This window comes from Macadamia integrifolia, chromosome 1 (assembly GCF_013358625.1).
Source record: "Macadamia integrifolia cultivar HAES 741 chromosome 1, SCU_Mint_v3, whole genome shotgun sequence".
NCBI lineage: Eukaryota > Viridiplantae > Streptophyta > Magnoliopsida > Proteales > Proteaceae > Macadamia > Macadamia integrifolia.
The window spans coordinates 9,075,368-9,100,649 of record NC_056557.1 but is presented as its reverse complement, the minus strand read 5'-3'; the positions used below and the strand labels follow the sequence as shown (position 1 = coordinate 9,100,649).

The following is a 25,282-nucleotide window of genomic DNA, read 5'->3' as shown; positions in this document are numbered from 1 at the left end:
TATAGGTTTATAAGGTAATATTTTCTTCTAACCCAAAAAAAAAAAAAAAATTATAATTTGCATTATGTCTTTTAAAATTTTTGAGAATCACAAAACTGATATTGTTGAAATGCATTCCTTAGTTGAAGCAAGATGAGCTGTTGGAGAAGATTAGCACCGATTGTGGAAGCCAACGAACCACATAAGTTGAGTCGTATAAAAAATAGATATTCTACTTTAAGGTCTGAAATGCCCCGTATAGTTCTATCCAAGAAAAAAAAATGCCCCCTTTACAAAAGAACAATTGGGGATACTTATGTTTTACCACCAATATAAAACAATCACTAATCATGGTCTGATTGGACACATACTTTGATCCTTTGGAGAGTCTTTAGGAAACTAAGACTAGGTCCAATGGTTCAGAAAAACAAAAATAGTGAAAACCAAAAAATAATTTTTGAAGTAGGGATCGTCTCTCTTTATATGGGAAAACCAAAAGACATATTTGTACAAAAATCACGGTTTAAATTTTTTTTCTTAACCACCAACAGAAGCACAAGACAAAAAGAGAGACTGCTGTCACTCATCACTGTAACAAACAGAGCAAGAATCTATTAAATCCCGTAAGGAGGAGTAACCCACCACTTCCAAGTGTAGCCCTTCAAAACTGTGGCTGGTATCTTTCTTTGACTTGCCACAAGCAATAACAATAGGAGATACAAGGCTTGGAACAAAACTTGTTGCTCGGAACCTTTGTGGAATTCCTCCAGACACAAGAACACGCATAAATCTCTTCTTCTTTGTACAATAGACAAGAAGATAGCTATCCCTAAATGAGTGTAGGTATCTGGAATCAGAATACCTGATATTTAGCCTATACAAGAACATGTGATTGCTCAGCATACCCACAAATTTCAAATTATCGGCATCATCACGATATGAAAAAGGCCATTTCACAACCATATGAATAGGATCACATCGGTACAAGTCATTGCCCTCAAACTTGTTAATCTCTATGAACCATATATGAATGATAAATATTTTAGCACCATACGCACCATATTCACGATGATGCAAAGCTAGGTGACCCTTGATTAATGTTAGGCTCAGTTCATGAAACTTGGGCAACTTTATAGATGGAGGAAACTCTATGGTGCAAAACTTCTCATCGTAGAGATCGAACACAGCAATGATTGGCTGCCCCAACTGGGTGGTAATCCAATAGACTGCCCCATTCATGAATACCATCTGGTTATTAGCAGACTGGGTATAAACAAACTGGTAAGGGGCCTCTATCTCTCTTCATGAACTTTCACCTAATGTAATAATCTCACATATTTCACAATTCATCACTTCTCCCTCATAATCACTATCCCAGTTGGAATATTTATTTTCCTTCTTAAATATTTGAATCACCTTGTACTTTCCTGTGGAATCTACACCAAAACCAATTGGACCAACAAATCTCCAAGCTATTGATGGCAACTTGACACACTCTTTTGTGATTGGGTTCCATATGCGTATGCCACAAAAACATTTGTATCGAATGCAGATACAAATCAAACCATTGCAAGACCCAACAACTTGGAATTCCCACCTATTTTTTCTGTTCTGAAATTTGAAATCCCTGTTATACTCCAACTCAAGCTCAAGGTCCCTTGCTTTCCACATACAGTTTTTTCCCTTATCTGTCCAACAAGAGTATCTTATCTGCCCCATAGCGTTCCAAAGAATTAAGTGGTGGGGTCGATTCTTTGATCTTTCAAGCTGCAATTCGAATGATGGGTCTTCTTTTATCAAACTGAACCAGCTCTTACACACACTCTTGAATCGCATAAGAGACTATGGGGAGCATTGACAATATGTTTAAGATAATCTCAAAAGGTGGACGATGATGCTTAACTTTTTCTCCCATTTGGATCCATAAGAAAATAAACTGAATAAACATGAACATAATGCATAAACAGTAATAAAAATCAAAGATAAAAGAAAGAAAAGCAAACGACATCAATTCAAATCCAAAGATCAGAGAATATATAATGTAATAAGGAAGGGAAAGTGTTGGCCCTGAGTATGCATGCATAAGGGACAATGGGAGCACACGCATTAACATCAAGGCGGGTGGTGGTTTAGTGTTTTTGGTTTACGATTTAGGGCTAAGGTTTTAGGGTTACCCCACAAAAACTATTTTTTTTATAACAAAATGTTACTTTGAAAATAAATATAAAATCAAAATTATTTTGAGGAATTTAATAGTTAAAAAAGAGATCCGATAAGGCGAAAAAAACAGTAGGGAATCTGCCGATCGAACCTCTGGTAAGACACTCCATCTTCATGGAAGAAACCTCTTGATCCTATTGTGCACTGCTCAAGGGCAACTACAAGACAATGTACTAAATTGGATGATTTATGATTACATCAGAGAACAAAACAAAATCCTTAAATAAATTCCAAACAGAAGAAGAAAGAAAGTAACGGACCTGAACTTTTGTCTTTCAATTTCTGGACTTTGGTAGCGAAAGCGTTCTTCGAGGAGTCAGACTGGGCTAATGATCTTCCAATCCGGGTTCATCCCAGTCCCATTAATTTCTTCTGAGCCGCCATTATTGACTTCAAATCCTAGGTCTTATACAATAATCTTCCACTAACCAACACCAAGGGAGAGAGGGAGAGTCCTTTGAGGGGAGGGGAGGGGAGGGGAGGGGAGGGGAAGACGTGACTCATATGAACTCTAGCCTGATCGACTGCCCTATTTTCTGATCGCCTTCCTTTTGTTTTTTGGTAGAAAGGATCGCATTCCTCTATGACTTATGAACCGGGCGAGAGAGAAGGGGACCCAACAAGAAAGTAGTTAAAGAATATATATGGTTTCTTTATAAGAGGGAGATAGAAAACATAAATGAAGGAGAAAGAGAAAATTCTTGTAAGGGTTTTGTGAACCCTAGGATGGACTATGGAGTGGTGAACCTCACTGAGCATTGAAGGAAAACGTCTCCCTAAATTCAAATTTGAAATAAAGTGATTTTCTTTAAAAAAAAAATTATGAAATTATGTAAGAATATATGGTTTTCTAGTAAGAGGAAGATTTGATAGATGAGAGGAGGAGATGAGAAATAAAAAAATATATATTATATAAGGTATTTTGGTTCAATGAGATGTATACTAAAAAATATAGTATATAATTTTAAATAATAGTTTGATTGATGGTATGATATGGTATGATATTATGATAATATTATCATATGATATATGTTGTATCGTATGACAAGTCAGACAGACGGAGCTAAAATTTGGTAGATAGGTAGACCTCAAGATCCCTCAAGTCATGTCAAGTTTCAGCAGAAAGAGTTTGCCATGGGGTGCAATTGGGTTTTGAGCTTGCGACTTTGAACGCAGTCCCACCCTAATGTTACCTTAGCATTGGCCTGGCCTGACCTCATAAAGGAATTTATGTGCCCGGGCAATGCCCATTGGTGGCCGAGTCAGGCCCAAGCTGGGTAAGGGTTGGAATTCATCTATAGTTTAAAAGTTTAAAACTTGATTTCAAGTTTGCTACCTAGAAGATTTGTTGTTTTCCCATCATTATACTTGTGATGGGTTCAAATATCCAAATCTTTCATTGACTTCTTTCTGATATTCTGAGCACTCTTCCATTGAACAACATTCACACAGCAATGAAAACATAATGATACAAAGAGCAATGGGAAATCTAGATTAAAAACAGTTACTCAGAATAAGACATCACAATATTAAGCTAACATTTAGACTGTTTTGTCTCGAGTCTGGCGCTATGCTTACATTTATCCCAACTAGGTTGAAGAAACTATCTATAAGAAGGGAGTACTACTGAAATTGTTTACATGGAAGACATTCACCAGACAAAGCTATCAGTGAAGTCATTTACAAGAGTAATAAGTGTCTATGCAAAACATTTACAATGGGTCTCTCTCTCTTCCTCAACCTCATTCTTAGGTGCTGCCTGGTGATTCTCACGATGAAAATTATCTTCTAAGATGAAGATTCTATCAAATTCCTCTCTCTTGAATAAACTTAGATGATTTTGCTGCCTCTACAGTCAATGGTGGGCAAGTACTAGTGGATGGGATATCAGCAGCCCCTACTTCACTAGCTTCTGCATTTTCAATGGATAACTCATCTACTGGTGGGCCTTCTAGTCGCATTGTTTGTTCTTCAGCATGCACTTCCATGCTTGAGGGTTGCGCTATGGTTTCTGCTTCTGGGCCTGACAATGCTTCCACCTCTGAGTTTACTGATGGATCAGCTGTCACATAAGGTACATCAAGAGATGCCCGCAACTGGTCCACTTTATCCATATCAACAGAAGCTGCATCTTTTGGATCTTCAAAAAGAATATATGCTGTAGGAAACAATTAGATCACATTCACAAGTACTAAAAATAAAAAAGCACTAGATTAAGAAATCAAAACCGTACGTATTACTACTGACATTAGTGGGCCACCATGTGGTGCAACGTGTTGATCACATGTTCAAAATTTGGAAAAAGCCTCTCGTACGAAGCAAAGGGTAAGGCTGCATACACTAGCCCCTTCTAGACCCTACAGTAGCAGGAGTCTCGTGCACTGAGTTGCTCTTTATATTGCTATCGACATTCATCTATTTATGCACTTAAGATTAATGTATACACATATAGATAGGTAAATTTGAACTTCATTTTCAAATAAAACTATATGAAACACGAATATACAAGTGACTTTCTTTCTGGCTTTTACTATTATGTGTTTACCAAGCCTTTGACTGATGAAAATCAATTATACAATTATTCCTATAACAAGACTTTGCAGTAGGTGAATTTCTGTTTCTGGAGTCAAGAGAGGGAAAACCACCTAGTACAGTTGGTTCAGGGAGCTTTTCTGTTCAAGCATTCATGAGGCGAAAAAAAAAAAAAAAAAAAAATTGGAAGGGTATCTTAGCCCTGTAAACAAACATTTTCCGATATAAGAAAACTAACCAGTGCATTAGCCATGATATCCTCATGAGGCTCTCAGGGTAATGAAGAATGTAACAAGCAAGTTATCTGAACTGACAGAACCGGATGGCTTATTCTCTGAATTGTGGAATGGTTTTAGCACTTCTTTTGGTATGTCTCTCCGGTCAATGAAGAGTATAGACAACTATTGACTGCGTCACAACCCAGAGAATGCACAATCTAAAACCAGTTTGATCATGCGTTGACAAGCACAAACTCCAACACAACATACAAGTTAACAGCTGGATGAAAGGAATCTAGCAGTAAAGCAACAACTGGCGCAAGTATAGGTTTGTTGGCCCACATTGAATGCCCTCTTCACAGTGGTAGGTTTAGCTGAACCCACAGAGAATTGACTTGTGGTACCATGCAGGCCCAACAGATAATCATCTCCCATCACAATTTGGGTTATTTTCTATCCTGTAACATGGTGCTTATCACTGAATTTTTGGTTGTTCTTCATCTTCAGTGTTATTAAATCAAATGATACCATAATTGAATTCAGTCAGTACAAACTTGGTAAAACATCTGCTCAAACCAGTTTTAAGGAATGGAAGCTCCAGTCATGGTAATCTTTTTCTTTATCTACATAGTTGATTGGCTAACCAGATATCCAGTATATGTCAGTCAAAATTTCATCATGTAATAAGTCCTAGGGGAATTTTTTTTGAGGGAGATTGGGGTTGTATAAGTATAGTGGTTCTCTAATGAAAGTGGCATGGATTGCCAGTCTAGAAAATGTCACAACAGATATATATATATATATATATATATACTATCCATTTCATGCATGAGTTAAAGGTGATGGAAAATTTTGGTTCATTTCCTGTGGTAATTATAGGAACTGCATGGGCAGAACTCACAAGCTCCACATTTCCATGGTTCCTTTGGAAAGGCAAGAGCCAATTGATTGCTGTCCTCTTACATTTGTGTTTCTTGTTTGGATGATTAGTAGAGTTTTCTGCTGCAGAAGCCAAAAACATGCTTTGATCTTTGAAACTCTGGACTGGATCTGTGAATGATCGTGTACAAGGCCACCTGAGAAAGGCAGCAGAGAACAGAATAATCTATCAAAACTTGTATATCAAAGGCTAAGGAAACACATTCTTAACATGCATGCATACCCGCTTGACTTAATAATCTCGCCATCTATGGTAACTTCACTGTCAAATATAACACCTGCAACCAAGTAAGATAAACTAGTTATCTCTTTTCATTCGATAAATTTTAGAGAGACGAGATAATAAGTGGTTTATATTTCTCTTCTTTCCTTCTATTAAAAAAAAAAAATATATATACATATATTATTTTCCAGCTTAGTTCTTTTAGAAAATATAATAATACCAATAAGCATAGGAAGGACTTTACCTGATAGAGAGCGCCATCACATGCAATTGATTTGGCTTGACTTTAAATAATGGCCCTTAAATTGTATTTGTACAAGCTGGGAGTATTATAATACCATTGGCCAGTGGTATAGCCATATAGGAGTGTTTAAATTAAGGGAAAAAGAATACTAACTGGTCCTGTTCCCTACGCCTTCTCAGAGGGTCCCATGAAATGACCCCACTGTGTGCTTTCTGGTGGATACCCATGTGCACTCCCCCAGTGGAGAGCGTAGGGAACACGACCATTTAACATTCTTCATCCCTTAAATTAAATACTGTCCCTTTAGTAAAGTTCGTCACCCCCCAACCCCTCGGGGCAGCTTACAGAGTTTTTCTGAATTATTCACGTGGCAATAAAATGCTTTGAACATTGTTGGAAACGTAAATCCTTTTTCCGAATATTTGAAGAACAGGATCATTAAAGAAATGAAGGAAAAAGCCTCCAGACAAGTTGCCTCCTGCAGAGAATTTCCATATACCAACAGCCAGAATGACCAAATCATCAGTCCAAATGGCAGGAAAAACCATCCGTTGTAGGAAACCTTTTTCCTTTTTCAGTGTCTTTATTAGTTTATTTATTGTCATTCCAACTGAGAGTGCTATTTTGCCCCAAAGAGAATCAGTTACTTTGCTTAAGTAAGAATCTTCTAAGAGTGAAAAAGTAACTTTTCTATTTCAATTGGGAGTCACATTCCACATATTCCTTGCCTAGTCATTCATCTGCAGCTAAACAATGACATCTGTGGTAGAATAACCAAAGTAGAAAAGCATGTGTGAGTTTTGAGTTAATAAATTCCAGTGAATTTAAGAGAGAAAAAGAAGTAAGGCACTGCAAGTACTTGAGAGGTGGAAGGAAACCCAACTACTTGACCCGGAACTGAAGCACGCCCCTACCCTGAGCGTGGCCCGGCTAAGCTCTATGTAACCATACGTTTTCAACACTTGATGAAATGGTAACACACAGACACACACACACACACACAAATATATATATATATATATATATACACAACAAAGAACTCAGCCTTATCCCAACTTGATATATATATATATATATATATAAACATAAAGTATATTACATACGCACAAATAATGATAAGGCAGGCTTGCATACGTCAAATCCAGGCCCTCTATTTTGACCCAGCTTACATCAGGTGAGGTCTAGCAGACCAACCTTGGCTAGAGGCTACACCCAGGCCAGCTGGACTGCCTTTTACAACCTCTAACTATAAGAAGAAAAGAAAATGGAAAATAATCCTCATTCCTATGTTTTAATAAGTGCACAATAGCCTTACCTCACTTCGTCATCTCAAAATGGATCTTTTTTTTTTGGATCAACAAATGGATTGTTACCTCCATACAGGTTCTTTCTGGAAAAATATTTGGCCTTCAGCCGATGAACATAATCAGCTTCATATTTCTTGTACTTCTCAGTGCAATCTGGAGATTCTGAAGCACTAGAAAATATCAAGAATGTGGGGTCATTTATCAACCAAACAGAGTAAACATTTTAAAGTTTAAAAAAGCATGCTTCTTCTAAGATTGAGAATACAGAAAAGCAAAGGCCTGAGGCATATAATAGGTTTATGACATCAAAGCTGCAGTTTCCATAAGGACAATTGAGGCCTTGGGAGACCTGAAATTTCCAACACCTTGGCTCCTATCTAGTTTATTCAACGGAGATCCTATGAGGAAAATACACATCAAATGAGAAGATATGATGCAGCATAGGAAGGAGAACAGATTATACTTTGCCATTGGAGTTCTATGGAAATATTTGAGATAGTAAATAAATCTTACATAAATCTAATTTAAGTTGATGCGTACAGTGACCCAGTAGCGGGAGCCTCGTGCACAGGGTTAGTAAGAGTGCAGACCTCTTCGGGTAAGGTTGCTCCATTGCAATCTAGTGGAGGCATGGCTTCGAGTCAGAAAACAGACTCTTCATGAACTGGGGGTAAGGCTGCATACATAATGGCCCTCTCCAGACCCCGCAGTGGCGGCGCCTCGTGCACTGGGTACGCCCTTTGTGTACAGTGACCCAATAAGCCACATCAAGAAATTTTAGCACCTAAATGTTGGTCATGAATGTCCTAGTAACCCAACTAATTGGGTTGATAAAACAGATCTTGTTCTTTCATTTCAAATCAATATGGTTTATTTGAGATCAGATCTCAATGCCTTCTTCCATTCATTTTACCATTCATCAGGGTGTCAAACAGGTTCAATTCAAATTGGGCAACTCCTGATCAGATCCATATTCCGATTCTGATTAGGAGATGAGCTGGTCCAATATGATAATCCGACATATCACTCACAAGGTGTTCTATATTTGAGAATTTAAATCAGATGCGATCCGATTATGTAATATTTCAGTATTAATCTATAATTTTCTCTAAGAAATTACACAAGACAATATACAATTTTCAAAATATCAGATCCAATCATAATCAGGTTGAATGGGGGCACAACCTAATTCCAAAAAGTTACTAATCCGATCATTCTTAATCGTATTGGATCAGAGCCTTATCAACTTCCTGCAATGGGTTCAGATCCAGATCAAAATCTAATCTGTTGACAGCCCCCTGCTATTCATATGTTTGAACCATTGGCATTAGTTCAAACATTTGGTTCTTCATTTGGATTTGGGCTTCGTATGGTATCGTCACAATCAACCATTTGGTTTCCAGGATCTAGATATCACCCAGTAATTTTATCTTCCGTTGAAGGGATGTTGCTCATCTTCTAATTCAATGAACCTTGGAACCAATACTTAAAACAAGTAAAATAGAAGGATAATTGAAGGCCTGACACAGGGGACCCCACTCCCTACCCCCTCCCCCCAAAAAAAAATTTTAAATAAAAGGCAATATGTATCTATGAAGGTATGGGTATAGTAATGGATGACATAACAGTATACGCATGGGCGCCACCACGGGCCACATTGCCATGGTGGCACACAGCCACAAACACTAACATGCATGGGTTCGGTCATGGTCATGATGTATGGGCGTACAATGGATGACACAGCAGTGGATAGATGAGGTGGCATTTCAGGTTTTAGTACAGGTGGCTCGGTGCAATGGTGTCTTGGCATAGTCAGGCACAGGTGTCATGCTGGGGTGGCGGCCGTGTCCACATGGCCTGCATGATGCTCACGGCCACACAGCCATGCGCCCAGCTGCAAGGCCATGCTGTACAGCATGGGCACCATGGCACAGCACAAGGCCGCAAAGTTGTGGCACTAGGGCTCATGTCCTATGCACACAACACACAGGGTTGGTGACCAAGCACGCAGCAGGGAGAATGGGTGTTGGTGATTGTGGAGTGCATTGGAGTAGGACAGCACACTTGTGGTGGCAACTACGCATCTCCAACAATCATGTGTTAGTGGGATTATGCCAGGAAAGTAATCCAAACCTTTTGTCAAGTTCTCATTCATGTTATATTGATTGTAGGCTGTGTTTGCTAAAATGTAGTCAATGTTTGTAGTGTAATTGAGGGAATTGTGCATGTAATGTTGGGCTTTGTTATAATCTCATCTATTGATATTCTTGATGAGGGTGTTCTATATGGGGCTAGACACTAAAAAGGGTTGTACAAATTTGGGCTTCATAGCACCCTCACAGTGAAGAGGGGGTTGTAGCTGCTAAACTTGAGCTGCAAACCTCCGAGGATGTAGGCACTTCGCCGAATCACATACATACTGTGTTGTGGATCTAAAATTGTGTATTTGGAAGTGTTTGTGATTTTTGCAGAATGGATGTGCATCTCCTAGTAGACCTAGCCAATGTTGGTTGAAGGCAGGAGTGAACATGAACTGTAGCTGGTAAAATTAGGACTGCCCCAACTAGTGGTGGTTTGCAAGTCTACAGCCCCAGACAGTGCCAATAGTTGTGTTGTGAGGAACAAGATTGCAAGAGGGTTTTGTGTGTCAGTTATGATAGTGAATGCATGAACAGCAAGTGCCTGTGAGTGCAGCGGTATTGGGAGTGAGTGAGTGTCATCAGTGTTGGGACAACAAAGGGGAGTGTTGGGTAGTGTGTGGAAAAAATTTGGAAATTTTTGAAGACCCTGATTCACCCCTCCTCTTAGTGTCAATTTGGGTTCATCAATAAAGTCAGGGGGTATTGTCATGAAGGGCATTTGATGACAAGTCAATAAAACCATGAAGCTCTATTCCAGCTGTAGCCATTTAGTGCATTTGGAGTGAGAGGAACCAACCTACCTTTCAAAACCATTTTTGAACCTACCGGTATGGTAATGTTCCAAAATTGAGGGATCTTCTTACTTTAAGCTTCAAATTGTGATAGTTTAGAGGGCTGACAACATCCATTATTCAGGCTGAATGAAATTTATGTTTCGGTAAAGGTTCTTCTCGAGGCTTCAGTACAGTTGTGTCCTTTTCCTACCATCTTCCTCCCTGTTGGTAACTTTTGTGGCCTTGTGTGGTATAGTATGACATGCTTTCATCTCCTTTCATCTCCTTATTGAACTGCTTTCCCCTAATAAAATCTATTTATATAAAGAAAAGTTGTTATACATTTTATTTTGATAGTTGAAGTAATTAAATTGGAAGTTAATAAGGTACAGGAAACTAAAATATGTCATGGAACAAAGAAATTGAAAATTGGCTAAGCCTATATCAAACAAAGAAACTCTACACTAAAGAGGGCAGTGTCCAAGATTTTTCTAAAGAGGAATGGTGGATTACGATTTGTGCAGCTGAACCCAAGTAATTCATTAGAATCCTAGGGAATATTCTTGTTCATTTACAATTTCTAACTGTAGCACTTGTACTTTCTTCTATAAGATGACTAAAATTTATGACTGTTGAGATTACCTTTTCTACACCCCATTATTTTTTTAGCACGTGGCATTTCAGATAGAGCCAAATTTTCGGACAGTTAAATCCCATGGTATCCTAGTCACATGTCAGGCTTCAACCAAAACAGAACTAGCCAAGTATAGTGCGAAGAAGGTACATGATAACTCAAGGATGCATGCCGATACATGTGAGCATTATGACAGAATTGGTTCTGAAATTTGACACATCGCTAATTCAGACCTTGGCCTATTTATCCAGCAGTTTGAATTGCCAAATCATCCTGCCACGTGGCAGATCAAGGTGCACCGTCAAGACAAGCCTGTCTACACTGAACTGTGTAAAGAACATTATGCAATTGCAACTTCAAAAATAGAAATTTAGGTAGTACATTGAATTGTCTCAAACATGAAATTCCACAAACAAAATTTATAATGTAGATGTAAATAATCACAATTCAGTTTAAATATGCATATCTTCAACAAAAAATTCCCATATCTTCATTCCAGAAGGAACCCTAGAGCCTGTCTTTAAACACCCCAAGATTTCTTTTTTTTTTTTTTTTTGGGTGGGGGTGGGGAGAAAGAGGCATAAAGAGAAGAGATAATAATATGTATAGAAAGAAATCAACAGGGAACGAGTTAAGAATCTAGGAGAACTTACAGAAAGATCTCTGATGAGTCAGGCTTTGTTTCATGGACACTCATGACATCGTCCCCGGCACCGGCCTTTAAAAATCAAGAAACCCAACAAAATGAGTCCTTAAATTAAACAAAAACAGAAGAAGAACCAACGGCCATTGTCCATAAATTTAGCGGGAAAACAAGAAAAAAAAAATTGAAATACAGAGAGAAAGAGAGAGAATACCATCGGTGTGGTTGAAGGGTTTGCTAGAGCTTTGGTATTCTTTGCACAGAGAAGGGTTTGGGAAGCAGAAAGCGAAAATGAATTGGGGGAGAGGAAAGAGAGGCACAACTGTCTCTGACGAAAGCTGCAAAGCACAAAGCTGGCGGGCGGGGTTTGCTACTTTTGCTTATCAGTCCCTTGAAATGGGCATAAACCAATCGGTAGCTAGAATCTTTTCTCGGTGCGATTCGGTTCGATTCGGTTCGATTCATTACTACAATTCTTGAACCAAACCAAAGTAGAATTACATATTTTCAAATCGTATAAAATTATATTTTGATGACAAATTTTATTCATTTTTAGTATTTCATAAATATTTGATAGATCATAACTCTAACAACTAAATATTTTATTTTTGTTATTAATTATCTCACATTGACATCGAATTAAAACCAAATAAGAAATCCAAAATGGAACCGAATAGAAATTAAAGTTGATTCGATTTTGGTTTCAAATTGTGTTTCTATTTTCAGTTTGGTTCAATTTGAATTTTTACAATTTGTATCTTAATCAAATCAAATAATTGAAAACGAACCGATTGATTAGAGTTCCTCACTTTTTTTTTGGGGTTGGGGGGGGGTGGGAAATAAGTTTGCTGTTGGTTGTCATTTAATTTCAGAAACGATTACCTTAATTGTTCATTTTTTTTGAATGAAACCAAAATGACGGAACAAAGTTTTGTTATCAACATTTTGTGTTTTTAGTCCCCCCCTCCCTTTTTCTCCCTATTTCCAAGTTGGACATCCAATGCTTTATTCCGTTTTTTTGTTTCCATAGACCAAAAAAACGTCAGAAATGTTTTCTATATGACTACCAAACACAGTCTAACACTAGTTGGTCATGGTGCCTTGTAACCAAAGACAATAGCAAAATGACATCACAACCTTGTGAAAGACAATAACCCACCCCTATCATGGCCCTACAACCTCTTCATCACCCCACTCGTGCAGGGGCCATGTGACTAGGTAGTGCTTTTTCCTCCTTTTTTTTTTTCTAGGGGGTTAAGAGAATGTTACCCAAAAGCATAAGTACACTCCAATATGCATAAACCAATGGAAAACAAATTTTTTTTTTTTTTTTATGAACAATAGAAAGACATACAAACATTTTCAATGCAAGGTAATTCGGTATTTTCACACCCATTGTGTCTACGTATAGAAACACAAATCCAGCTCCTCTCCTAAGCGATGATTGCCTAGGTTAGCCTAGAGCTACCTAGGTGACTGACACATGTCTAAGCGGTGATCCAAGTGTTGTGCTTCTTCTCATTAGAACCATTGGATCAATACTTTGACATGTGTCGATTGCCTAGATAACTATGAGCTAGACTTGGGGCATTTAATTTTTTTTTTTTTTTGAGGTAGAAAACATTTCTTTTGTGCCTCTTCCAGCACATTGACGCTTTTAGTTTAGTCGTTGATGGTGATGCGCGCAATTAAACCAGACCACCGTTAAAATGTTGGAAGGCAACCCGGTTCAAAATTGGCCCAGTTCCAAGGACATACTTCGAACCGGCACGATCGATTAAAATCACCTTCCTTTCCTCGCTGAAATTTCCTCCCACGGTACGGCGTCATTTCGTCTCTATAGTAGTTCCCGCTCCCGAATCGCTAGTCTCTCTCTCACTCTGCACTGGCGTTGGCGTCGCCATGTCGATTGAGCTTAAGCTATCTCGATCAAATCGTATCTATCGCCCCTCTGTAAGTGTTGTCTTCGGCTCAATGACTGCTCTTTAATCCTCTCTCGATCACTCGAATCTTTTGATCATATTTTTCTACATTATTTTCAAATTCAGGAGCTTCTTGAAGGAAAAATCATCACAAATTTTCCTTCTCCGATTTATCATCAAGGAATTCGCCTCAATGCCACCGGAACCGTTAATATGCAGGTACAATTTCACCATCTCCGTTAGATTCTTCATTTCCTTAAATTTTTTTAAAAGCTAGATCTTTGTTTTTCTTATTTTTTTGGTTGGTGTTTCTGATTTTTCTGTTGTTATTGTTGCTGAAGGTCCGTGGTGGAACGGCTGGGGTAATTGATTCGTTCTATGGCGTTGTAAAGCCTATATCCATAATGTAAGTATCTGTTTTGTTGCTGTTCAAGTTTCCATTTGAATGAATTTGGATTTCTTCTCTTAAGAATTCACCATAACAACTAAGACTGCTAGTAGGAATTTTAGCATTTTCATTTTATTTTGTTACTACTCAAATTTTTGCGTTACTACTGATATTTGTACAACAATTGTATTCGAGGAAAAACTAAGTAAAAGGTCTAAAGAAGATTTTGATACTGATACAACAGATAACCACATTAATTAATACTGTTTGGCGTTGTATTAGTAGTGAAAGAAATCAGTGCTTCGATCAAGAGATCTAACACTGCAGCATCTTTTATTAGTCTGGAGTAATTTGCAGTAGGGAGATCATGTTATGTGCTGGTGGGACCCAATCTTTAGTACATCCATACATGCACTAGATTGGGCCAACATGGTAGGGGTTGGTTAGAGGGCCTGACTTTACACATTCCATCAGCTCCTCTAGAGCTTTTGGAATATTGATCAGGTATGAAATAGATCAGAAGTATATGTGAAGCATAAATTCTACAAGATGCAAATAGGCTGGGCATTTTTATGTACCCCAAGTTTTATGACTATCTTCTAATTCACTTTAAATTATTTTTTCATTTGATGTTATAATGAAATAAGTTCTTTCGTGTTTTCTTTCACAATCACAAGCACCAGCATGTTACTTATCTTATCCATTCAATTAAAAGTGAAACAAATAGCATAAAGACTAAAAGAATAAACTAAAAGGACTCATCCACATTGATTTAGAAAACCTGTATCTTATATTAGATGCTCCAATGCTCTAATTTCTTTCACATAAATAAATTAATACAGCAGTTTTGTCAGAAAACAAAAAATGTACCTAAATAATAACTCTCCTTAAGGTGCTTGAAGCATATAACAGTCCAATGATTTCCATTCATTGGCGTTGAGTAAAGGGTTTTATGGAAGCCACTCCTCAAGTGCATTCACTTTAATATGTCCCAACTTTTATCAACTGATAGAATTAATGACCATAGAAAATTTGCCATGAATTGGAACCTAGAAGTGTAGTTAAACTGGTGAGGGCTCTTATAGTTGAAGCCTTGAAGGAGGGTTGTAATCTCTTGTAATTTATGATAACACTAGAGGTCTGAGTCTTTCGCCCTCAAAGGTGGTGAAATTAGAAAATCAGAAGGGATAAAACCTCCCTGGGGCCATCCCGCTCACAAAAAAGGAGGTATATACTATTTCATTTCGTTTTAGTTATTAGCGAAGCAATGCCTTCATGATTGACACCACTTTTTTTCCTGCAAATTCAACTTGTGAACACTGCTGGCCAATATTGCCCAAATTTACCTAGAAATAATGAAAACCAAATCTTAATTTATTAACTAATAAATTTACGTATGTCTCTTGAAGGCAGCTTGATGCAGCCAACAAGGAGAAAAGGATGGAAATCCCTAAATTGATCTTTGATTTAACCCCTTTTTAGAATTTCTAGAAGGATTCCAACAGTAGCAGCTGAGGATATTGGCTTCTATTTCTGTTATAAGGTTCTAGAAGTCTGATTGCAACTTCTTATAGCTGTTAGACTCTGCAGCAATTCTATTTTCCAGTTTCCAATTGTTTCTAAGCTAGTTTCCATTTTTAGTGCCCTGATATAGTTTTTGGAAAGCTTTATAATTGGGTCTCAAACAACTGAGGTGATCCCTGTACTACAAATGGGGATCAACCCCTTTATAGTAAGTCACTGTTTTGATTAATAAAGTCTGTTGCTGCTTTTCCTCTGTTTGGATTCACAGTATATATAAAGAGTGGGTTCTTGATGCAGCTAGCCAATTCTAGTCCTAAGTTAGGAACCAACGAATTGGTTGACAGCAACACAAGCTGGTCTAGGCTATTCCCCTGATAAACCAGGGGCTGAGAAGCTTTGATCACACGTCCTTATTGTGAAACGTGCAAGGAAAAATGAACTTATGGAATGAACAACTTTCATTCAATAAGATATTGTTTGACCTCTTTCAATTTTTTGTGGCTTGACTATTGGTGGAGCTCTGAACGGCTTTAAAGAACTATAATGTTGCAGCCCTTTCAAGACAATATTTTAATATAGATGAGAGGGATTTAATTTCCAAATTTGCTCTAGGATCGCAAACATGTTGTTGAGCTTCAATCCATGACTAATCCACTGCAATGGAATGCTTAGAAAAAGGAAACATGCAACATTGTGCCTCATCAAAATAAAAGTAAATATAGAACTCAACAAGAATAATATAAGCTGAATTAATGATGATTTCACCAGTTATAAACAAAATATCTAACCTATCGAGAAACTAGACTTTTACTAAGCCCTTCAACTTTGAATAGAGAAGAAAAAGTCTTCCCATTGGGCAAACAAACTCTAGTTTAGAAAACAAAATGGTACCCATGGCCAGGTTAGGTCTAATACCAGAATTGATGCAGATATAGTAGCATTGGATTGACTGAATCAAGATGATAGGCTTCAGAAGCCAAAGCCCAAGCATTCTAGCCTATCAGCCAAGTCCAAGGCTCCTCGGTGTTAATTATCAAGTATTTTTTAAGTTGGGGGGCCTTGTAATTATTTGTGGTTTTTATGTAATTCCTTATTTCTTTGGGGTCTTATGTAATTTTATTTTATTTTCTTAATAGCTAGCGGTAAATAGTTGTGGGGCCCAGTTCTGGTTGCAGATCAGTTTAGGTAATATTTTACTATTTTAAAAAGTCTTATTTAAGTCTTTATTAGTTATTACTGGGAAGTCCAATTCTACGGAATTCTAGTTTCCTTTTTTATTTGAAGAGTTATAAAACCCCCAAAATGATGGGTGAATGAAATTTGGATTTTTTATTTGAAAACTGAGTTGGATCTCTCTCTTCTCTCAGTATTGTTCAAATACTGTTCATCCCTCCTCTTCTTCCTCTCCTGCAATCTCTCATCTCTCTTCTTTGTTTCTCCATCCTGTGGCATCTTGCTACTACCCGATTTCGTTCCTTTCTTCATCTCTCTTCCATTGATCTGCTTCTCTCCCTTAGTACTTCTCTTTTCCTCCTTTCTTCTTCCCTGAATTATTCTGTTATTTCTTTTCTGTTCAGGCTTCTTTGCAGTTGCATATACTGCAGGAGCATCTCTGTTGTCACCACAGGTTAGTTTACTAACTTCTACATTCTGTATGTCAGCTCTGTTTCTGAATTCTTAAATTTCTGTTTCATTTCAGATTGGTATCTGTCTGTTAGCTGGAAATTTTTGTCAGTTCTGTTTCTGATTCTTAAATTTCTGTTTTATTTCAGATCTGGTATCTGTTATTCTGCTACTTTGATTTTAGATCTGAAACCATAGCTAGTATTCTGTTTCTCAGAATCTGCATTCTGCATCTTCAATGATATGTCAATTAAGTTAGAACTTCCTCTTTCTATTGATTCTCTATTCCATTTGTTGAACTTGTTTACTGTTATCAAGCCTCTATCTATCGCACATATCAACTTATTTGGGTCCTGTTTGCATCTGAGACCCATAATCCTTTGGATTTTCAGATTGCATTAATTCTCCTTGGTCTATTAGGTGGCTTCCCTGGACAATAAGGAGGATTCAATCTCCATTGTTGTTGCTATGATATAAAGCCCTGTTCTGCTTCTTTAAATCTCCATTGTTGTTGCTATGATATAAAGCCCTGTTCTGCTTCTTTAGTTGTTGCTATGATATAAAGCCCTGTTCTGCTTCTTTAAATCTCCATTGTTGTTGCTATGATATAAAGCCCTGTTCTGCTTCTTTAGTTCCTCTAAATCATTCAACTAAAGCCCATCGATCTGATCACTTTTCCCTAACCTTTATACCCTGTTCATAACTCAGAACCAGCTCTGTTCTACCTTAAAATTCATCCCTCTACTCTGCATACCAATTCCCTATAAATTCCACAATCAAAACCTTAATTCCAAAAATTCCAACATACCCTACTTCCACCCTTCCCCCATTTTGGCTGCAGACTACTTTAAACACAATTACCCTTATCAGCCATAAAAAATCTCCATTCAAACCTAAATTCTGCCTTAGCTTATGAACCATTAGGTATCTTTATGAACCATTAGGTCTCCTTTGCTTCTGACCTTTTTATTCTCTCACATTCTCGCTTGAGTCCTCTAATCCTAGTATTTATTCAAACTGTTGACAGCCAGCCCTATTCTACCCCAATTAGTCTTGTGCCATTGAACCTTAATTTCTTCAGTTAGGGTTTTGGTTTCATATAGCCACCACAGTTTCCAGACAGTTTGTTGGGGCCCAAAAGGTTGTTGCGGCATCTCAAGATACCAATGTTTGAGTCCCCTCTCCATCCAGCCCTCTCCCTCCCTCTCTTTGATATTGGTAACCTCCGTGGTGGTTGTAGTAGCACGACCTGATTATGTATGGCTCCCCCACCCCACCCCACCCCCACCCCCACCCACCCCACCCCCACCCCCCCCTCCAAAAAAAAAAAAGTCTCATGTTAAGGATTTGGTTTTGCCTAGGCGCCTGAATTGTGGAGAGGCAATAAATCATCAGAGGATGAATTAATGGTGAAAAGTGAAATTTTATTTCGTAACAACCAGGGATCAAGCCTTCAGCTTGATTAGTTGATGTACCAAACCGTAGACATGAGATTGTGTTTTTAGCTTCAGTGTACCAACATGAATTCCAATAACTTTTCAATATTTTCTTTTAATTTGGTTCAGTATGTTGTCTTTTTTCATCTTGAATGGATAGAGTGGGGACTCTTTTTTTGTGGAGAAAATGAGGTAATATTGGCATGCGCCCTCATTTATTTTCCATTAATCATTTCCACTTGGCTTTAATTTATATTTTGATAGGGTTCTGTTGAAATGGTTGTGTATGAGTGAACTTTATCTGCTTGTTCTTTTCATATCATTTTCTTCCTTCTCAGTGTCTAATTTGGGCGTGCCACCTTGAAAACAGGAATAAAAGTGTTGAAGTTAGATCTTCTGGGAAGCTAGGTTCAGGTACAAACGAGGTAGTATGTTGAAGAAAAATATTGGTAAACTTCAATTGCTTTTAGTTTCAAATCAATAATTGGATGATTGTTTGTGGTACATTTTTCGAGATGTTATAATGTTAATTAGGGGTAGATATTCATATTGAAAACAAAATTTATATGAAATGAAAATAAAATGATTCCTGTACATCAAATTTTCTGGATGCTAGAGAGACATCTAATGTATTGTATCTTGAGCTTCCCTGCTGTTCTAGTTTCCTTCTTGTCGTTTTGCATTAATTTCTATTGAAGATACACTTAGATATGTAGTCCATTGATTGTTTTTGAAGCTACTTGGTGGATTACCTTTGTAATTTGGGTCTGCTATTTAATTTTGCTTTAGTTATTAGATTTTATTTTTAATCTTCCAATCTAGCTTTTATTTAAGTAATTTTGACTATGATGTTCTATTTTTTTACAACTATTTAGAAATTTAAAAATCTCATTGCAGATACCATTTTCCATGACCTTGAGACAGCAAGGAAAAGATAATTCTGAACTATTTTATGAGACATTCCATGGAGCAAATATCAGCATTCAGGTGTTAAACTTTCTCTTTAAAAAGTGTATTTCACCAGCAGGTTACTTTTTGTCTTTGGATCATCATATAATATTTGTTCTGCATGGTATCTTCTCTTCTAATTATATTTGTTACTTCGTTTGTCTTCCACATATTTAATATGTTACCAACGCTGGATGACTACTACTTCCTACAATAGTATCTGATAACTGTAGATATTAACAGAGGGTACCTACATAAATCTTTATCTGCCACAATGGAATTCATAATTGAAAGTGAAAAGGGTAAGAATACATTTCTTTCTGTGCATTGTCTTTATGCATAACTAGATTAAGTATTCATCAATTGTCTTCCAAATCCACACCGCTTTCTTTTTCCAGGAAATCTTCTTGAGGCACCTGTTTCTCCCGAAATGGTGATCTTTTATATTACTCAAGATACACAAAAGCATCCTTTGCTTCCTGAACTGCGATCAGGTTTGTCCCTTGATCTCTTATCATGTAATGTAATTTTTCCTCTTCTTGGTTTCCTTCATCTCTAATTAGGGTAAACGGCCACCAGAGAGGCAAATTCCGAAGTAAAATTCTATAGTCATCCCTCAAAACATTTTAAAAAGTGCGGAAAATAAATCTGTGGAACAGTTTACGGATCTGGCATTTCTCACTGATGTGGGAGCAGAAGTATGTGAATCCAATCCTGGAAAATCTACTAACCATCCCTCCATTAATCAATTTGGGCCAGGTTATGGGCTTGGATATGACCCTCAATATAGTTCCCCCTGTGGTGTGGTTATTGAGCTGTTGTAGATCGATAGCTGCATAGCCCATGGCTTTTGTTGCTGGTTATAGTTGTTTTTGGGTCACATATTTAATCCCCATAAGATACCTATTTGACTTCATTATAATTTGAAGTTTTTGAATTTCTGTATGTCATCTCCTGCCCAAACCCACATTGTACTGTTTGTTAGTTGGGGCTTAGTTAGATTTATGCTTGGGTCTGTTTATCAGTTTCAGCTGATCCTAAACTCAATTCTTAATTTCCTCCCTAGTTTTATCTGTTCAAAGTTGGTTTTTTCCATATACAGTTCTTGTAGTAACATGAAGAGACCATTGGATAGGTGGATTCCGGATATCTGGGAAAATCTCCACTCAATGTTCTTTGTTGTGTCCTATTAACGGTGAGCTGACAGTAGAAGCATCTGCAGTTCCTATACGCTCAATTGACATCCATTTACTCCGAGTGGAGTCTGTTCTTGCTGGAGAGAAGATTCTTATTGAGACTTCTGTTATTCAGACTACACAGGCATGTAACATAACATCTCAAGAAGATTCTGTTTTAATTGAATTTAGTGTCACAGGTTTGTTCCTTCCCTGGCAGATTGCAGATGGAGATGTTTGCCGTAACATGACTCTACCGATCTATGTTATACTTCCACGTCTTTTGACCTGTCCAACAGTTTATGCTGGGTGAGTTGTTGCTTTGCTCTCTTGAATGCCTCGTCTTAGTTCCTGCTCTATGTTTTCTGCATCATAGAACCTTGTATGTCTTATGTTACTTGTTTTATGAGGTTTCTGTGTACCTTTTTTGCCCTTTTATTTTCTTCCAGACTTCCAGTTGATATTATATAGTCGCTTGCCTGATAACTGAAATTATCTTCCATGAGGAAATTTAAGAGATCTCAAGTTACCTGTTTCATTGAACCAAAAGGACTTGTATTTCTTGTTTCTACCAACGTACCCCAATTAGATATTTAGTATTTTTCGCCCAGGGAGTACTGTTAAAATTAGAGTCTTCACAAGGTTATTTCATTTTGTGGCCAAAACTAGTGACTAATTTATTCAAAAATTATAAATTAACATCAGCAATCGTACTATTTCAGTTGGATTATATTTTGGTGCATGCATTACTATTTAATCCGCAAGTAGAACTTGTCATTTTTTCTTATCCATGCAGAAAATGTCTACAATTTTCATCATAAACATCCTTTCATTCTATTGCACATTGTGCCTTTAGGATGAAATAAAATGATACAAAGATAGGCCTAGACCTCAATATAGTTATGAGAATTTCTATTTTGGACTAAATAACTTTGACCTCTTGATGCAATACTGAAGATATACCAGCTTAGAAGGTCCAAAAAGCCCAGGCTTAGTGTGGCCCAGCCTATTTTAAGGCTTGGCCTATGCGTTCTATATATAGTCCATTTGTTTTATGTTTAAATTGTTTCGAGTCAAACCTGGTTGAACTGGTGGTTCAATTAGTTCAGTTTGGGTAAGATATTTTATTATTGTTTTGAATGTTTAAGTTTGGGTCCACATCCATTTAAAATGCCACTTAGACTTTAAAAAGTAATGGTGAGTTGTAATAGGTATTGGCTAGGGGTTTTCCTAGCCAGATTCAAACTTTACTTTTAGTAGTTCTTATAAATAAAGACCAAGGGGCTCTCATAGCCCACAATTTGATTTTGTTAAAGCTATTGCTGCTGCCTCTCTGCATGGAGTGCTTTCTTCCTTGTGGAATCAAGGCGTGATTGGTGCGAATCCAATTTTAAACCTTGCGATGGGAAGCCCATGTGCCATTGTTCTTACATTATCTTCATTAAGGTACTGTTCTGTTATTTATTTCCCTGCGATTCTGTCCATTGTTGCTTCCCGCACTATCCAGTCCTATTCTCACTAGGAATGCTGGGTTTGAAGATGACTTAATTTCTGGCTTCGGAATTCTTCACTCGATACTGCTTCTTTCATAATCTGTTTTCAGATCCTGATTCTGTTGGTTAATTGTCATGGCCGTACTTTGATTAGGATTGGTTTTATGGGTTTGAATGCTGAAATCAATATTCGATACACCTCATACAGTGTTCTATTACATCAAACTTTAATATAATACATCAAGTTTTAATTGGGTTTCATGATTCTGTAATCTGGTCATTAATCAGAGTTCTTGTTTGAGTGCTCGACAGATTTGCCCCTTTCCTAGTGTCACTAGAAATCTTTCATATTTTCTGATCTAGCCATTGGATCTTTTTGAAACTTGCAGCAAGGTTTATACCCCTCTAAAGGAAAACTCGAACTTGACTTGTAGCTGGATCTGATTGTTTTATTTCATTCTATCTATGTTCTCACTAATCTGGAATTTTACGCCTCTGTTTTCGATTCTGTTTTAGCACTGGTTTAACCCTTAAATCAGGACTGTTTTACCTCTTCTGGTTTGTTTTGCATTAGGATCATCCGAAACCATGTTATATCTGATAAGAGTTTTGAAGTTATTAATGATAGCTTACTTTGCAGTAAGAATACAAAATCACTGAGTATTGGCTCATCTTAGCATAAAATCTTAGTTTCAGAAATAGTTGTTTGATACTCCCATAGTCCCATATAAGTTGGCCTGGTTGAGGCTTTGTTGACCACACGTGAGACTGATGGTTATGTGTGGATAATTTCTATGTTACTTCTGGAAACCTTCTTAAACAATTTTGTTTCTTGTGGGCCTTGGGAGAGGGGTGAACTTTGATACAGAATTACACTAGCATTAATTTTCAATTGAGTTTCAGGTAGTCATCAGTTTGCAGTCCTCCAGCCTGTACTAGTTTTATCTAGTGTTCTTAATCTAGGTATAACTGTGTATTGGTTCACATGGCATGTATTTTCAGTCATTGTTTTCGTATGAAATGCCCATGTTTATTGCTGAAATCTGAACAAGGGTGTCTAAATCCCGTGCGCAGTCCATTTTCAATTGAGTTTCAAGTATCTATAGTAATCAATTTCCAGTCAGATCTATCAAAACTGCATCCAAAATCTGATCCCAAAACTCCAAGACTCTGGGTAAGTGATAAATTTTATACTTCGGCAAAGATTTTACCTCTTTTATTTATTTATTTATTTATTATGATGACATTACACCTCTCTGATTACAGCTAGCCATGGAGACTGTCCCACTGAAGTTAGTCCGAACAAATCGTGATAGGTTGTAGTGCTATCTTCCCAGTCTAAAATGTTCTTTGCCGTATACTTGCACACCACTGCAGCATACAGGCCTTTTTCTTTTGAAGTGCTATATATACCATGGTATATAAGGTTGTACCAATTATGTTTACTATGAACGAAATTTATATTCTGAGTAGGCTAAGAGTTCTTGTACCTATAATTTACTGTATTCGAATAACAAAATTTCCTGTATTGGTGCTACCACATTGTCACAGGCATCTTTGTAACCTGCGCAGACTGTGTATGTGTTGACACTAACAAGCTCAGCCTGAACTTTGGCCCTTGCAGTCTGTTTCCGCAGGCTTCTCTCTCTCTCTCTCTCCCTCCATTTTTCTTTTTTTCTTTTCATCTCATTTACATTGTTGGGCCAAATGAGGAGCATTAAATTGGAATATACATGAGTAGAGAGAAGTTAATGAATTATAAGAAAAAATAAATAAATATTGTAGGCTTCTAGAAGCCACTTAATTATGTGGTTCACCCATCTATGAACCACTTAAGGTCCTCTCCTAAAAAATGTGTAGTCCAATATTTAAATAAAACCTTAAAAGCAAGTTGCAAACCACTTGAGATGAAAATTTCAATCATACAATATTTGACCCAACTAAATTTAGAAATCTCTTCCAGCCTTTGAAAGGTTTTCCTTTAGCCAATAGTAATAAGCATCAACTAGCTCCTTTGCATTAGAAACCAAAGCAATGCACTGGATACCTTTCTCATGAGCTAATTGCTGTCGACAAAGAATGGCCCTTGCTTCTGCTTCAATGCTATCTTGTACTGCTAGAGGAAGGAAAACCTTTGTCTCATCACCATTCAAGTCAGTTGGTTGTAAATTCGGAGCAGCATGTCCTATTATCATATGATGGTCTTGTAAAATCATTGCTTGTCATATAGGGGCTTGGGTCTGGAACTATTGCCATGGAGCACCCTTTTTTCGTCAAAAAAAAAAAACTTCGATAACAAAAGTGGACCTCTAAGATCTATTGATACAAAACTCCCCATAATTTTTTTTTTTCGTAAAACTTGATCGCAAATAGTCCATCAGGACGTGCTATATAGAATGGCAGGGCCTTTTCTGTCTACTCTGTGATTCAGAGCGAATAACTCCATTAATTTGATCAAACTCGATACTTCTCTGCATGAATTAAAAATAAAGCTTTAGTGAGACTAGATTCAGAAGAGACTATAGCTAGTTAATTACATAACAAGTGTTATATGGATTAAAGAAAGGAAACAAGTATTACATGATCTGTAACACTGGCCTCAAAAGGAATTTCAAGCCTTATTGGGCTCTTGTATGCAAATAAGACATCAAAAAAGCATATTCTTTAGACAAAATTAAAACCCACACATCAGAGGGAAAGTTTAAGTGCTTCCCTCGTTAAGCATCACCTCACTAGTCTCATTTACCACTCTAGACCATGGTTGTTGAGGAAATTAGGCGATGCCTAGTTAGGTGCCTTGGTCGTCACCTTGCTTCTAGGCCTCCTCCAAAACCTTGAGTTGCCTAGACACCATGATAACTATGCTATGGTTCTCCCAGTTCCCTCGCAACACCATTATAAAAAAGCTATTAACAAATTC

The 25,282-nt window shown here is 37.4% G+C and overlaps 2 protein-coding genes and 1 long non-coding RNA gene across 5 annotated transcripts; 1 reads left to right on the top strand and 2 right to left on the bottom strand.

The window, feature by feature from the left end:
* Positions 1 to 430: 430 nt before the first annotated feature.
* LOC122076470 lies at positions 431 to 2,987 on the bottom strand. Its single transcript, XR_006139489.1, has 2 exons — positions 2,460 to 2,987; positions 431 to 2,357 (listed from the first exon to the last, which is right to left on the bottom strand). It is a non-coding gene; the product is annotated as an uncharacterized LOC122076470 (long non-coding RNA).
* A 678-nt stretch (positions 2,988 to 3,665) lies between these two features.
* LOC122080015 lies at positions 3,666 to 12,220 on the bottom strand. Its single transcript, XM_042646870.1, has 6 exons — positions 12,068 to 12,220; positions 11,864 to 11,928; positions 7,729 to 7,832; positions 6,112 to 6,166; positions 5,913 to 6,025; positions 3,666 to 4,357 (listed from the first exon to the last, which is right to left on the bottom strand). Exons 1-6 carry the CDS (start codon positions 12,068 to 12,070, stop codon positions 4,005 to 4,007), a joined length of 693 nt encoding a protein of 230 aa, XP_042502804.1. The 5' UTR covers positions 12,071 to 12,220; the 3' UTR covers positions 3,666 to 4,004.
* A 1,436-nt stretch (positions 12,221 to 13,656) lies between these two features.
* LOC122074544 (vacuolar protein sorting-associated protein 26C-like) lies at positions 13,657 to 23,985 on the top strand. Of its 3 annotated transcripts, XM_042639420.1 has the most exons (11): positions 13,657 to 13,806; positions 13,902 to 13,994; positions 14,117 to 14,181; positions 19,117 to 19,171; positions 19,644 to 19,733; positions 19,912 to 19,996; positions 20,093 to 20,188; positions 20,830 to 21,014; positions 21,090 to 21,178; positions 23,437 to 23,536; positions 23,629 to 23,985. In XM_042639420.1, the coding sequence occupies exons 1-11, from the start codon at positions 13,756 to 13,758 to the stop codon at positions 23,683 to 23,685; spliced, it is 966 nt and encodes a 321-aa protein (XP_042495354.1). In that variant the 5' UTR covers positions 13,657 to 13,755; the 3' UTR covers positions 23,686 to 23,985. The 3 variants fall into 3 exon arrangements, with proteins under 3 accessions (XP_042495354.1, XP_042495367.1, XP_042495360.1); XM_042639433.1 differs by lacking the exon at positions 20,830 to 21,014 and having other exon boundaries at positions 21,070 to 21,178; XM_042639426.1 differs by lacking the exons at positions 23,437 to 23,536; positions 23,629 to 23,985 and adding an exon at positions 23,266 to 23,419.
* The last annotated feature ends 1,297 nt before the right edge of the window (positions 23,986 to 25,282 follow it).